The sequence below is a fragment of the Barbus barbus genome, assembly GCF_936440315.1.
Source record: "Barbus barbus genome assembly, chromosome: 37".
NCBI classification, from domain to species: Eukaryota; Metazoa; Chordata; class Actinopteri; order Cypriniformes; family Cyprinidae; genus Barbus; species Barbus barbus.
The window spans coordinates 20,285,806-20,300,123 of record NC_136715.1 but is presented as its reverse complement, the minus strand read 5'-3'; the positions used below and the strand labels follow the sequence as shown (position 1 = coordinate 20,300,123).

Here is a 14,318-nt window from a genome sequence, read left to right as displayed (position 1 = left end):
AAAAATTCTGTATATAATAAGAAAAAGGTGTTCATGTGTTTTTAAGTTCATTTGTAATTCTAAAATACATATCAGACTTGCAGTTGTTTAAAGTGCCCCTATTATGGGTAATGAAAGGTTCATATTTTGGTTTTGGGAGTCCCCAACAACAGTTTGACATGCATGCAAGGTCAAAAAACACTTTCATTGTCTTATAATATGCATTTATTTTTACCTTACTTGCTCAACGACTCCCAAACGATTCACTCGACGATTCATTTTTCCAGACCCCTCCTTTGCGTGACGCTAATCTGCGGTGATTGTTCGATTGGCCTCATTTTTATTTCATCTCGCCTGTAATGCCTGATAAATCAGTGTTTGTGATGCTTTGTGTACAGCGTTACTGGGGAATCCGCTATTTTTAAGGCTCCAAAAGCGGCACCTAGTGGCAAAAAATTAATTTGCATTTTCATTCAGACCAAAAAAGTTTGCATTTTCATTCAGACCAAAGCAAAAAGGCCAACAAGTAGGCGGGCAATATGCTAATGTTTTAATGCTAACTTTTTCAGTACATACTGTTCAAAAAATTGGGGTCAGATTTTTGGTTTCGTAAAGAAATGTATAATTTTATTCATAATCAAAGGTGACAGTTAATACAATATACTACTGTGTGAAGGCCATAAGTATATTTATTAGGCCATTAGTATTTTGACCAATAAAAAATGGTTTTAAGTCAGTTATTTCTATCTTTTGCTGTAGTGTGTCAGTAGGAAATATCAGTTTTAACATTCATTTAGAAATTAATTGTAATAATCCATTGAGATTATTGTCGATACGCAATCAGATTGGAGCGCTCCGTTGATAATATTCTTTGTTCGCTTTCTCGATATAATTTATTCGTTGTTTGAATCACTGGGAAAATTAAATCATTACAATTAATAGGCCTAACTGATAAATTGTGATCACGTTAATTTCCGTCGTATTAAAAACATTTCATGACGTGACACCCATTTACTTGCCTAAAAAAATGGATTTATGATGTGCGTTGTTAACAGATTACACTAACCTAACCCTGGAGAGAAAAAAGTTTTCAAAAGCATCCTCCCTCTGCTTTCTTCACAAATCGCACCCTGTATATATATATATATAGCTTCTAGAGGGCAGTACTAAAAAAAAAAAAAGATAACAGATTTACATGATTTATAAATGTTTAAAATCTAAAAAAAAAAAAAAAAGTAGTTAAAAAATCTACAAATCTGACCTGATCAGTCCAAACAGTCAACAGAAGTGCACTCTGTAACCAAAAAAATCTGTCTTTTTTTATTGCATATAGTAGGCAGACTTTCAAATCTCGGCTTCCCCAAAAACAATTAAATTTCCTCCCAATGGCTGTTTTGAAAAGGATGACTTCACACTAGCCTTGGCAGGAGGATTTCTTAATTGTTCTGGCCGCATCGAGCTCAAACACGCTGGCGGCGATCTGATGCAGCTGAGCATTCTCTGTGTTCAACTGTACCGGCTGGTGAGGAAGGAGGTGTTCAGAAATGGTCCCCACGGCCTTTTGTTCTCCTGTCAATCTGACATTCATTTAAATATTTATGTGTGCTTGCTGAACTCTTCACCCGTTTGACGACATCAGGGTGGCAGGAGCTGTGCGCAGCACGCTGTACCTTCTGCCTTCCTCTCATTCATGACCCTGTTGTTTCTGCTGATTAGTGTGGTTAAAAAGCTCCCATAAATCTCACTGGCCTTTGCTCTGCTTTATGAGGTTGATGGAGAGGCCAAAATGTTCAAAAGGAACTGCCTTAGAACACATAGACTCCTTCAGAAGGGTGTTCTAAATTTAATCGAGATTGCATAAAGAAAATGACCAATCTCAGTACAGAACACATTCAGCATCGACAAATTTTCTTTTGTTACTTCCTCGTGATATTCAACACATCCAAAAACTGAATCTTTAAATATAGTAGTATATACTGTACTGAGTGCACATTTCATATTTTAAATATTTAACATTTTGTTGTTATTAGTAACAATTAGTTGGCTATTAACATATCGTACAGGGTATTCCTGTATATGACATTCATCCAAAAGTGTGTGTGTGTATATATATATATATATATATATATATATATACAGGGGTGCACATACGTTTTTCAGCCTGGTTCTCATATGAGTACCTGGATGGAGTGTGAACCATAAAATATTTAAAAAAAATCAATAATAGTGATAATAATATTATTGCAGTTTAATTAGTTGTTTTTAAATAATAATAAACAAAATAATCAAGTGTGATAATACTATTTTATTTTAAAATAAAAAGGGAGTATTACATACAAATACAATTATTTTATAGTAAACTTAAAAATAAAATGCTAATATTTGATTATAATTTGTATTATAATTTGAATATGCTTTGAGTTTGAATAGAAATCTTATACAGTACAGTTCGTTGATCTAAAACTGTAACTGTGCATATAACAGCTGTCAGAACTTATTTACACGGCGCATTTTTAATTTTGGTCGCGCACGCGGACCTGCGGACCACTTATGTGCACCCCTGTATATATAGGAGGTCAGCATATTTGGTTAGTGAGCTACAAATCTTGAGTATTTCTTCATTTCAACTTTCTTTTGTTTTAACTTTAAATACACGTTTAATAAAAAAAAAAGAAAAAAGAAAACAGGAGTTGATTTTTATGACTATTTATTTATTCAAAACAGACTGAGCAACATATTAAAAAGAACAAAATATTTAGAAAACAAAAACTGGACATTATAACCGGTTAAAACAATCACTACAACACAATTAATGTGTAAAGAATATTATATACATCACAACACGTGGAGATTTCACAGAATCAGATTCTCTCAGTATTTAACAACTGATGCTGTAAAAAAAAAAAAAAGTATTCAATATTAACTGTGTGCTTTGTAGGAAAGGCACATTTTTAGGTCTGCACCACTCTAAATAACCGAATAACTGATTCAGACCTCAAAAGTACATCATGTCATGCAAGTTCACAGCCCATGATGCTTAAATACAACTATACAATGAACTAAACTTTAGAGTGCACGTACATTTACAGTGATCCACAGCGACAACATTATTTACAAAAGAGATCACAGGCTCACAATCAGGAAACTCCTGCACACAAGAACTCCGAGTCCGGCCTTGAGATTCAGATCATTCCCTTCTCCACACCCAGCCTGCGGAAAAGAGCGAAAACAATAAAAAAGACATTTTCAATCACTCAGCCTGATACAAGTCCTCCAAACAAATTAGAGGTTTACCTTAGAGGTTTTTTAATATTACTTTTGCGTAATGTTTAATATTTTGTGACTTGTAATCTAGCACTTTTCACAAAGTATTGTATGTTTTGTTTCAGATGTTATCAATGATCGATCTCATGTCCCTCTGTTCTAGGCAAATTTCCCTTTAAGTGCACTATGAGAAGGTCGTTCCACACTAAATTTAGGGAGTGAAGTATATATACAATGGTCACTTGACAAATCATTTTGCCATATATCATCACATGATCCTGTACTCTTAGAAAAAAGGTACAGCAATTGTACCTGAAGCGGAACCTTTTCCCAGACGAAAGATTGACATTGTGAAACAGTCGTGGCGAATTAGCACAGTCTGGGACAGCCGAAATCGTGCAGTGTGTCTCGGGCTTTAGGTAATAATATGTACCCTTAGGGTACAAATATGAACATTTTAGGGGGAAATAAGGGTACAAAGGTGTACCTTTTTAAAGGGTACCACCCTAGTGACAGCTTTTGCTTTTCACCAGCACTTCTTGAACACACCTGCACCTTCTAAACAAGGTCTTCAGAATTACTAGAAACTTCCAGGCAGGTGTGTTATAGCTAAAATCTGCAGGACGGTGGCCCTTCAGAATCAGGACTGGACATTCCGATGCAAAATTAAAGTGACAATAACGTATGTCTTTGTGATGGACAGGTGTGTCCAATCCTGCTTGTGGAGTTTAGCTTCAACCCTAATTAAACACACCTGGGATAGTTCACCCCAAAATTTTTATTCTGTCAGCATTTACTCACCCTCACGTTGTTTCTTTCTTGCCAAACAGCTTCTGGTTCCCATTGACTTCCATAGTTTTTCCATTCTGTGGAAGTCAATGGGGTCCAACACCTGCTTGTTGACCCATATTTTTCAAAATATCTTCTTGCACATTTAACAGAAGAAAGACATTTGCATAGGTTCAGAACAACTGAGGGGTAGTGAATGATGACAAAGTTTTCAGTTTCAAGTGAACTATCCGTTTATAGGATTACTAGATATTTCCAAGCAGATTGGTGATAATTGGACACCCCTGGTGTAGCATGTAACAAATGGACAGTAATGCCCTGCACCCTTCAAAGTGGGTAGGGCCAAGTGAATATTGACTTTCAAATGAATAAAGACCACTTACCTTTAGTGGTTAATGGCCCCTACCAGGTATGGCTATGCCAGGGGGCTGAATACCGGCAGGTCTGGGCTGCACAAACAGTGAAGTTTGATTTGAGTTAATTACGATACGCTCTACAGCTTTCAAACATGCAATTAGGCTAAAAATGGCCACCGTGGAAGATTTTCCAGATGTTTTAAGCATCATCATTCATCCCAACAAAACTCCCACCTGTTGTGCGCAGCCATTTCGCAGGGATATAAGGGTGGCGTCATTCACAGAAAGCTGGGATTCTAGTAGGCCTTTGGCATCCCTAAGTCTGCTTTGCTCCTTGAGAAGCTGCTCCAGCTGCTTGTCATACTTCTGTTGGGCATCCTGCAGTTTTTTGCTGCTCTCTGCAGCCTCTTTCTCCCGGTCCGTTTTGCACTTGTCCAGTTCTGAAGTCAGTCCCGCGTTCTGTACTTCCAGCCGGCTGCTCTGTTTCTGAATGCTGGAGACCTTCGCTCCCACGTTGTCCAGGTAGCTCTGGAACTTGTCCTCTACCTGTCGAGAGAGGCTGGAGCAGTTGGAGCGAATCCTTTCCATCTGTTCTTCCTGTTTCGGACAGGTGAGGTGAAACGTGACCGAGTTGGTGAAGAAGTTGTCGATTTTGGTCAAGAAGGCACTTGTGACCGTCTGGATGCCTTGGAGGGACTCTGCAAAGTCTTCTTTGCATTTCTTGGTGTACACTTCAAGCTGGGATTTCAAGCTCATGTTTTCTTGTCTCAGTTGTATCACCTGGCTGTGATGTTCGTTTTTATCCTTCACTGCATTGTCCAAGTCAGTTTTAAGGTAGTTGACCGTTTGGCTGAAGTTATTCTTAAGGATTCCATATAGAACTTTCTGTTGTTCCAGAAGAGTATTTAGAGTTTTTATTTCAACTGAGAAGAGAAAAGAGAACCATGTCAGCCAGACGGTCTCCTAGTGAAATTGATTATTCATTGATTCATTGATTGCACTCACCATTCTGATTGTTGTTGCTTGGTGGACATGGGAGTGGAGTATATCGAGTGCTTGAAATCTTTGCTTTATTGGCCTCACAAAGAGCCTGTAAAACAGGCAGGCAAAAATCAAGCTTGTTATTATTGCTAGGGTTTCAAGATTAATCACACTTCATAATATCAAGACAAAAATGAAACTTCAGTCCTCCTTGGCACACCCTCATGCCGTAAGGTTTGTAATGTTTTTTAATGAAGCTTCTTATGCTCATCAAGGCTGTATTTATTTGATCAAAAATACAGAAATATTGTGAAATATTATTGGAATTTCTAATGTTGTTCTTATTTTAATGTACTTCAAAATATAATTTATTTCTGTGATGCAGCGCTGAATTTTCAGCATCATTACTCCTGTCGTCAGAGTCACATGGTCCTTCAGAAATCATTCTAATAGGCTGATTTATTATCAGTGTTGAACCTGTGTGCTGCTTAATATTTTTTTGTAGCGTCATACTTTTTTCTTTGATGAATGAAAAGTTAAAAAGAACAGCATTTATTCAAAATCGAAATCTTTTCATAACCATGTAAGTCTTTACTATCACATTTTACACATTCAACACATCCTTGCTGAATAAAAGTTGCTGAAAAAATTACTGTGTATATTGTAACACAAAATCTCTGTTTTGAATAAACTTCAAAGAATCCTGAATATAAAAATATTAAGCAGCACAACTGTTTCCAACACTGATTATAAATCCACATATTAGAATGATTTCTGAAGGATCATGTGACACTGAAGTAATGATGCTGAAAAAAAATCAGCTTTGCATCACAGGAATAAATTATATTTTAAAGTATATTAAAATAGAAAACTGTTATTTTAAATTGCAATAATATTTCACAATATTTTCCTGTATATTTGATCAAATAAATGCAGCCTTGATGAGCATAAGATACTTCTTTAAAAAACATTTAAAATCTTACTGATCCCCAAACTTTTGAATGGCACTCTACAAGCAAATGAAAGACTTACAAGTGATTTCTGCAAGTTGCTGCTCTTGAGCGTTGTTGCGTTCAAGTCACTTTTCAGCTTTGCTATCTCTTTATCCGCCGCATCCTTCTCTCCAGTCTTTGCTTTGAGGGCACCGGTGAGGTCAGCTTTGTCTTTTCTGAGTTTGGTGTTGTCTGAGGAGAGCTTGTTGAAGGCCAGCTCCAGCTCTTCCACTCTCTTCTCCTCGGCCGTCTTCTCCGGCTGGCCGTACACGAGGAAGAGCACCAAACTGGCGATGATGAGGGACTGGATCAGAGACGAGAAGAAGAAGACGATCCTCATGTAGTAGCCGCAGCTTTTCCCCTTCTTTGCCTTGTGGATCTGTTTCGTCTCCAGTCCGAGAGTGGCCCGGGAGTAGCTGCTGTTGTACATTTCTGAGGTCCGGTTGTGGGAATGAGACAGACCTTCGGACGGTTGTGATTCTAGAGGTTTGTTATGAAAAACAATGGTCAGAGGTTACTCTGGCAGTGACATGTAAACACTTCTGCCAGGACTCGGGATGGGAGCTGTGTTTATAAGACACACTTCCCATGCCGTGACTCTTTCCGGACCCTCCCCAGGAAAGCTCCAGAGGTTATCGGTACTTCACGCTGAACCTATGGAGATCTCCAGAGAGGCCAGAGCTCCTCCCTTACTTTCCCTCATAAATCCCCCCAAACCCTGTCAAGGAATGCAGACCACTGTCAAACATCTAGATAACACTTACATCATAATCTCATTGTGGGATTTGTCTTTAGCTGTTCTTGGCATCCATATTGGTATTTCTCAATTTGAGCTGTCATTTTGGAATCACCCACTTTGGCCAAGAAAAACAATGTTCCTGCAAAGGACAAAAGCTGGGCCTTACATTTCTTGCTGGATCAGAACAGATCTTTTAACACGTATGATCAAAACAAGCCACCTGAAACTGTTTCCTGCAGAGCCGCATCGGTGGAGTAAACAATAGTGACCCGTCATCCTCCTCGCAGGAATGAATAACAAACTCTCCCAGACGTCCAAGAGGCGGCAGCACGTTTGATCCTGGGCTGATGATGACGCTCGCAGCTGACAGTCATGTCTGCGAGAGTGTGAAGAGGGGACGTAAAGTAAGTCAGGGGTTTTCCTGCAGGCCATTGTCTCCTTGCCAATCCATCCTCAGCGGAAAGTCATTTACAGAGGGTTTTTGAAACGGACTGAAAGTTCTGACAAAATTTCCTTACAGAACGCAAATGAGCATTAAGACAAAAACAGGAAGCTGATTCTGCAAAAGACAGAAGAGCTGTGGTTATTATAGGCCATCAGAGTCTGAGCTCAACATCTCCAAGAATTTTGGCTCTATCAAATATTCAAGAGACAGTTCACCCAAAAATGAAAATTGCCATCATGCACCCTCAAGTTGTTCCAAACTTGTACGAGTTTCTTTTCTTCTGCAGAACACGAAAGGTGATATTTTAAAGATTGTTGTTAATTAGGTTCCCATTGACTTCCATAGTATTTTTTCCCAATATTAGCAGCTGGGTACAAACATTCTTGAAAATATTTTATTTTGTGTTCATCCGAAGAAAGAAACTCATAGAGGTTTGGAACAACTTGAGGGTGAGTAAATGATGACAGTATTTTAATTTCAAACTAAATTTACTCACTGTCACGTCAGTCGTCTCTGGAAAACAAAAGTTGAGAATTACAGCCAATCAGTAAATAACATATTTGTAAGTATTCACTTTTTTTTTGGGGCATTTATGGTTCCAAGAATGTTTAACATCCATGGAAACTTTCCATTCCACAGAACGTCCTTTCAAATGTTCGTCACACTAATAAAAACTGTGCACTTTGGAGATACTTTAGGGAACCAAAAATGGTTCTTCTATAGCATCACTGGGGGGGAAAAAATGGAATCCTTATTTTTAAGAGACCTTTTCTAAGAATTTAGCATCTTGATTTAGGTTTTCCTGCATCTTTGTTTACAGATTGGAACAAAATTCTTCCCAGAACTAAGGAGGTTGCAGGGTGAAAAAGGTTCATGATTATTAACACAATAAAGGAGAAAAAAATGTGACCTGAAAGCTCTTCCGACTATTATCTGTGAAGCTCTGTGCCGCTCAACAGCAGGATACAGAATCACCGATATGAGTTTGTGTGGTCAAAGAATCAAAACAAAACAATTCCAGTTAATAATCCCAAAAGTAAATTCCCCAATGTAATCAACATTCCTCATTATGAAGACTAATGACTTTTTCTTGTTCAGCTGTACTCCTGCGACCTCTTGTGGACACAATTGCATTGCTGCTTTTGTTTTGCTTATATGAAGGTATACAGTATGGATATGTTACATATTCTTCACCACAACAAAAAAAAAATCCCTTAGTTCTAAATGCTTGTCACCGGCATGAACACATTATTATCAGTACATGCTGTTTATAATGCACCTTTTTTTTTTTTTTATAACCTTCCTCCAAATGTAAAATACACTGGCACTCTCCAATACTTTATTAACTGGATGTACATTTAGTACAGTATATAATAATGCAGTATAGCATACATCCATGAAATCTGATTTGGTGGAATATAGTACCCAATAATATCATAGATTGCTTTTCACTATCCAGTCAAATTATGTTAGATAGCATCAAGCCCTGCCCATTATTAGTTCCCACTATTTTTTTTAAACGTCCGTTCAAACGCCTTATTTAAGATGGTTGTCTTCTAAATAAAACAGTCTGTCCACAGCTACACGGTTTCTCTACCATAATGTTTTTTGGTTTGTATGCAAGGCACCCATGTAGCAAACGAGTCACACAGAACATTTAGGTTTCATTTATTCGACAAGAACAAGCAAACAGTATTTATTAGTTGTTGTCTAGATGAAACCACTAGTGCATTAAAGATCCAGCCAATGGATCTCTATGGCCATTATTCACATGTAAATCTCCACCACATAACAAGCGGACGTTTGAGAGGTGTATCATGTATCCCTTTACACGATGTTGATAACTGATACTCTCAAAACTAATTGGTTAGCTTCAATCGACTGTTCCACAACAGGGTCTTGAGCTAGTGTGGTCGTGTCTGCTGTGCTAAATTAAGACACTGAAGTTTTCAAAAGGAATAAAAGAGGCATTTCCAGTACAGAAAGAGCAGGCAAGCCCGCATATACGCAGTTATTCACAGGTCACTCCTTCATTTTGGAGTTGATCAGTCTGTGGTTATGCATTCAGGAGATGTGGGTGTCACACCGTGGCTTCGTTCTCTGGCACGTCGTCGTCCTCCAGCAGACTGTAGGACGCGTGGCTCTGGAAGGGTCTCTGCAGAGGGTGGCACAGCAGTTTGGCCATGCAGTTGTGCAGCTCGATAGCAGGACCACACAGTGACACCTCAAAGCGATAACACATTCCCTTAAAGTCCAACTCACTGAAGGAGGCGTACACGTCCTGACAACACAGACACAGAAATAAACAATAAGAAATAATCCTCTTTATAAAAACCAAAGCGAATCATAGGACGCTCAAACCTTCCAGCTAGTGTCTTCTGTCTGTTCTTCAGTGCCGTTATGAAGATAAACAACATCAAAGAAAAAATAGGGAGACTGCAGCATTTTCTGGAAAAAGAAGAGAATATTAGGAACATGCAGGATTACTCATTTAATGAAGATACTGTTATTTTAAGTATCACCGAGATATTATAGTGTTAGTTATTATTTTATATTTTATGATTTAAAGTTAATCAAATTTTGGTTTTAATTTTTAGTTTAAGTTTAATATTTCTTTTGTGATTTTTACTAGTTTTTAAATGTCTATATAGTTTTTTTTCAGTTTTAGTCATTTTAGTATATCAAATTAAACAAAATGGGAAATGTTGCCATGGAAACTAGCTGAAATAAAATAGGTTTGCATTTTATTTTATTGTATTTTCAGTTAACATTTATTTTATTTCAAGCAATGAGCATGTTTATATATATATATTTATATATATATATATATAATTTTAGTTTTAGTTAACGTAATCACTGTAAGTATGAATTCTATTTTAAAGTGGCAATCATTCACATAAGCCCCCCAAAAAAGCCCAGATAAGCCCAGTTTTCATAGACCCATAACTGTGTAGTAATGTGTCAAACAAACTCACTTTGGCAGCATCAGAGGGGTTGAACTGAAGCATGCCAGCATGCCGGCTGAAGATGAGGAGAGTCCGGACTACGAAAGGAGGCGGGATGGTCTGAATGTTCTCCATCTGAGGAAGTTCAATTTTCTGAAAACTTCAAGAGAAGGAAATCATGCAACAGAATGGGGGAATTTGAATTTATAGCAGTCCAATTATCAAACACAGAAGACAGAAACTGCTCACATGACATTGAGGAGATCTTCCAGATCTACAGGTAAGAGTTAAGGAAATGATCAGTAAATAATGATCCCTCATCAATGTTTATCTGGACCGACCTGATTCCACATGCACATAAAGTGAGCCTAACTCTCTAAATAAGGATACTGAAGGACTCGCAGACGTTGGTCTCCAGGTCGTACAGACAGCTGCAGAGCTCTCGCGGGTCAGACGTGAATCCTGATAACTGTGTGTGAGTGAAAGAGATCACATGAATGTCACGCAGTGTAACATGCCATACTTCAATCACAACCACTGAGTCCTGGATATGTTATCTGAATAAAGGACAGACAAGGGTGTCCTCGATAAAGAAAATTAAAATTAATTAAAAAATGTGTCAGGTTCTGAAAAATATTCTCTTTGTATTCATGTAGGTTTTGAAATACATTTATACATTTTTCACAGAAGGTTAAATTGAAGTAAATAGGCCTAAATAAAAAAAAGTTATAAAAACTAATGAATATCAGAAATGTTGCCTAGGTAACTAACTGAAATAAAGTCTAAGTACAAAAATGACTTAAACTGAAATAAAAATAAATGGATAAATATTAACAAACAAAAAAAGTGCATGACAAAATTACTAAAACTTTAACAAAATTCAAATGAAAAGTGCAAATATAAAAATTAAAGCTAATTTAAAATATTAGTAAATATTGTAATAGTATATAAATATTAAGTATATGCAAGCGTCTTTAAAATACATTTTCAGGGTAAACATGATAATTATTGTTGTCTTTGGAAAGTTGCACCACATGACATTTACCAACCTGATCTAACCCTGCCTCATAAAAATGATCTGATATTTTAAGGGACTTTTTGACCTTAACACACAGTCATGAGTATCCTCATGTTTTGCAAATATTTGCAAACAATGAACAGTGTTATTGTTCATTAAACTGAACCTAAAACTATTAACATTTGTTTTCAGTAATTGAAATAATGCTGAAATATGAAAAATATAAATTAACATTACATGAAAATCAAAAACATTGCCTTGGCATCTAACTGAAATAAGTTGAAGTACTAAAATTATTAAAAATTAATTAAATTAACCTATATACGAATACAAAAAAAAAAACTGAAAATGAGAAAAGCACATAAAATGAATAAACAAACTAAATTTATAAAAGCAAATGTTCTTTTTCTTTTTTTTATGAAAATGAATAATTTGGAATATTTTCATATTTCTGATCCTTAACCCATTTGTCAGCTACTAAAAGACAGAGTAATTAAATCCTAGTGAGTTTTAATTTCAAAATGACATGTAGTTGGACCTGCGGTTTTGCCCACTCACCCACATGGCATCATCATTCACCACCACCAGAGCAAACTCATGCCTTTTGTCAATCTTGTGCTTGGTTCTCACAAACATCTCAATCATTTTCTGTGAAATATTCAAGGCGTTCGTCTTGGATCTGAAAATGCAAATCATTTACAAAAAATTGAAATAAATTTGTCTTTCCTAATTGAATACGATAAACCAACAACTGAATTCAGAACCTGTAAAATTACCCATTAAATGACTCCAGTTTCTGTAGAGACATCTCCTCGGAAAGGTCCAAACAGATGATCTGTATAAAACAAGACATTGCAAGACAATTTCACTGACAGAAGTGTTTTCAGATGCAAATCTCCTGAAGTTCTGTTTATTGATAGACGCACCACTTTCTCGGGGCAGTTGACTCGTGGCGCCCGGAGGTGTAACTCGGCTGATGGGGGGATCTGGGTGCTGATGGCCGCCTGAGGGAGTTTGGGTCTTTCCTTCACTGTGGAAGCCATCGCAGGCAGGCTGGCGGTGGAGTTTCCCGTGGCAGTAACAGGTACAGGTATAGCTGCAGCGGAGGCAGAAGTCGGAGGGCTGTCGGAGCTGGCCGCCTCTCCCTCTCCCTCCACACGGCTGCCCACGGCCGGCTGCGGCGGGGACGCCAGGCTGTTGTTCAGGCTGCCGGTGCTGCTGCGCCGGTCCTCCGCACCCTCCGGATTGGAGCGGGTCCTAGGTCTCAACTCCACCATCCGCTCCTCTCCATCTGCCTGACCGGGCTCAGGGGTCTCCATTACAACCTGTCAGCATCAGAATGCCACATAAATCACACAAATAATAAGAATAACAATAGAAACCAAACACATACTAAATATGCTTTGTACTCAATATTTTAAGGACGACTGAATAAGGAGGAAGTAAAAGCAAACATTCTTGAATTATTTCAATAAATACACTCGCAAGCAGCAGCACAAATTACAGTAAAGGTCTCATTTTAAAAATCTAAACCTAAATGTGACCCTGGACCACAAAACCAGTCATAAGTAGCACAGGTATATATTTATAGCAATAACCAAAAATACATTGTATGGGTCAAAATGATCCATTTTTCTTTTATGCCATAAATCATTAGGATATTAAGTATACATTTCCTATATCTATCAAATATATCAAAACTTAATTTTTGATTAGTAATATGCATTGCTAAGAACTTTATTTGGACAAATTTAAACGTGATTTTTACAATATTTTGACTTTTTTTGCACCCTCAGATTCCAGATTTTCAAATAACAAACCATACATCAATGGAAAGCTTATTTATTCAGTTTCAGATGATGTATAGATCTCAACTTCAAAAAAATGTATCTTTATGACTGGTTTTGTGGTCTAGTGTCACAAATTAGCTTTTAAAAATACGTTTTTAAGTAATTGTTTATAAAGCAAAGGCAGTACATTAACAGTCGTGATTTCTCAAGAACTTGTGCAGGTAGAATAGCGAAATAACGATAACTTACCAAACATGCAACAGATGAAAATATGAGTTTAGTGAGGGAAAATGATGCAAATTTGATTTCACAATATTATTCTCCAGCACTTCCTCGTTCGCTTCGGTGTCTGGTCTTTCAGGGTCAAATACTGAAGAGTGTTTCTGATCAAGAGCGCCTCTGGCGGACTGGAGAGTTACCGCGGCTTTTCCTATAGTACTGTCACTAAATTAAATAGAAAACAAGTCAGAGAGTCAGATAATAATATATAAACATACTTCTCAAGGGTTTCATCAACTGAAAGTCTGAATTACAAATCATACTGTAAAAAAATAATTGCAATTTTAGATATAAAATACTGTAAAAATGCAAAATTCCAACCTTTTAATTGGTTAATGATACGTTTCCTTACTATATATGGTGAAAAACTTATAGATCTAACCATAGATTTCATGCTTTACAGTAAGATACTGTTAAACAGTAGCATGTGGAAGTCATTTGTCATCATAAAAAGTGAAAAAACATCCCACAATTCTTTGTGACACTTGTGACTTAAATGATTGTGTTAATAGTTTCTATATGCGTATATATATATATATAAAGTTGGATATATTTTTAATATATATTTGCAAATTGCAATTTGAAATGTACAATGAACAGGTTGTTTTGTAAATATGCACATACTTACAGAATTATTCTGGCAAACACAGCTGCTATTTATTCTGTAAAAACATACAGTTTAATTTAACAGTTACTGTTTATTTATATACACATTCTCCAAAGTTTGATGCAGCATATTTC

At 36.9% G+C, this 14,318-nt stretch overlaps 2 protein-coding genes across 3 annotated transcripts; both read right to left on the bottom strand.

Moving 5' to 3' along the window:
* Window positions 1–2,671: 2,671 nt before the first annotated feature.
* Window positions 2,672–7,625, bottom strand: plvapb (plasmalemma vesicle associated protein b). 2 transcript variants are annotated; one of them, XM_079395904.1, is made up of 6 exons: window positions 7,126–7,625; window positions 6,402–6,841; window positions 5,394–5,478; window positions 4,623–5,311; window positions 4,416–4,481; window positions 2,672–3,189 (listed from the first exon to the last, which is right to left on the bottom strand). In XM_079395904.1, the coding sequence occupies exons 2-5, from the start codon at window positions 6,789–6,791 to the stop codon at window positions 4,425–4,427; spliced, it is 1,221 nt and encodes a 406-aa protein (XP_079252030.1). In that variant the 5' UTR covers window positions 6,792–6,841; window positions 7,126–7,625; the 3' UTR covers window positions 2,672–3,189; window positions 4,416–4,424. The 2 variants fall into 2 exon arrangements, with proteins under 2 accessions (XP_079252030.1, XP_079252029.1); XM_079395903.1 differs by lacking the exon at window positions 7,126–7,625 and having other exon boundaries at window positions 6,402–6,908.
* A 1,572-nt stretch (window positions 7,626–9,197) lies between these two features.
* On the bottom strand, window positions 9,198–13,677 carry LOC306856552 (BRISC and BRCA1-A complex member 1-like). Its single transcript, XM_079395902.1, has 9 exons — window positions 13,548–13,677; window positions 12,435–12,833; window positions 12,285–12,343; window positions 12,067–12,187; window positions 10,881–10,959; window positions 10,740–10,764; window positions 10,521–10,650; window positions 9,907–9,993; window positions 9,198–9,826 (listed from the first exon to the last, which is right to left on the bottom strand). Exons 2-9 carry the CDS (start codon window positions 12,825–12,827, stop codon window positions 9,626–9,628), a joined length of 1,095 nt encoding a protein of 364 aa, XP_079252028.1. The 5' UTR covers window positions 12,828–12,833; window positions 13,548–13,677; the 3' UTR covers window positions 9,198–9,625.
* Between the last annotated feature and the right edge of the window lie 641 nt (window positions 13,678–14,318).

Bases quoted from the DNA above. Each gene is read 5' to 3' on its own strand.
- LOC306856552 (XM_079395902.1), bottom strand. From the start codon at position 12,827: ATGGAGACCCCTGAGCCCGGTCAGGCAGATGGAGAGGAGCGGATGGTG. The intron at 12,188-12,284 runs GTAATTTTACAG...TTGCATTTTCAG, and splicing joins AAACTGGAGTCATTTAATGG to ATCCAAGACGAACGCCTTGA. The intron at 10,960-12,066 runs GTGAGTGGGCAA...ACTCACACACAG, and splicing joins TGAATGATGATGCCATGTGG to TTATCAGGATTCACGTCTGA.
- plvapb (XM_079395904.1), bottom strand. From the start codon at position 6,791: ATGTACAACAGCAGCTACTCCCGGGCCACTCTCGGACTGGAGACGAAA. The intron at 5,479-6,401 runs GTAAGTCTTTCA...CCTGTTTTACAG, and splicing joins GCAACTTGCAGAAATCACTT to GCTCTTTGTGAGGCCAATAA. The intron at 4,482-4,622 runs GTGGGAGTTTTG...CTGTTTGTGCAG, and splicing joins GAAATGGCTGCGCACAACAG to CCCAGACCTGCCGGTATTCA.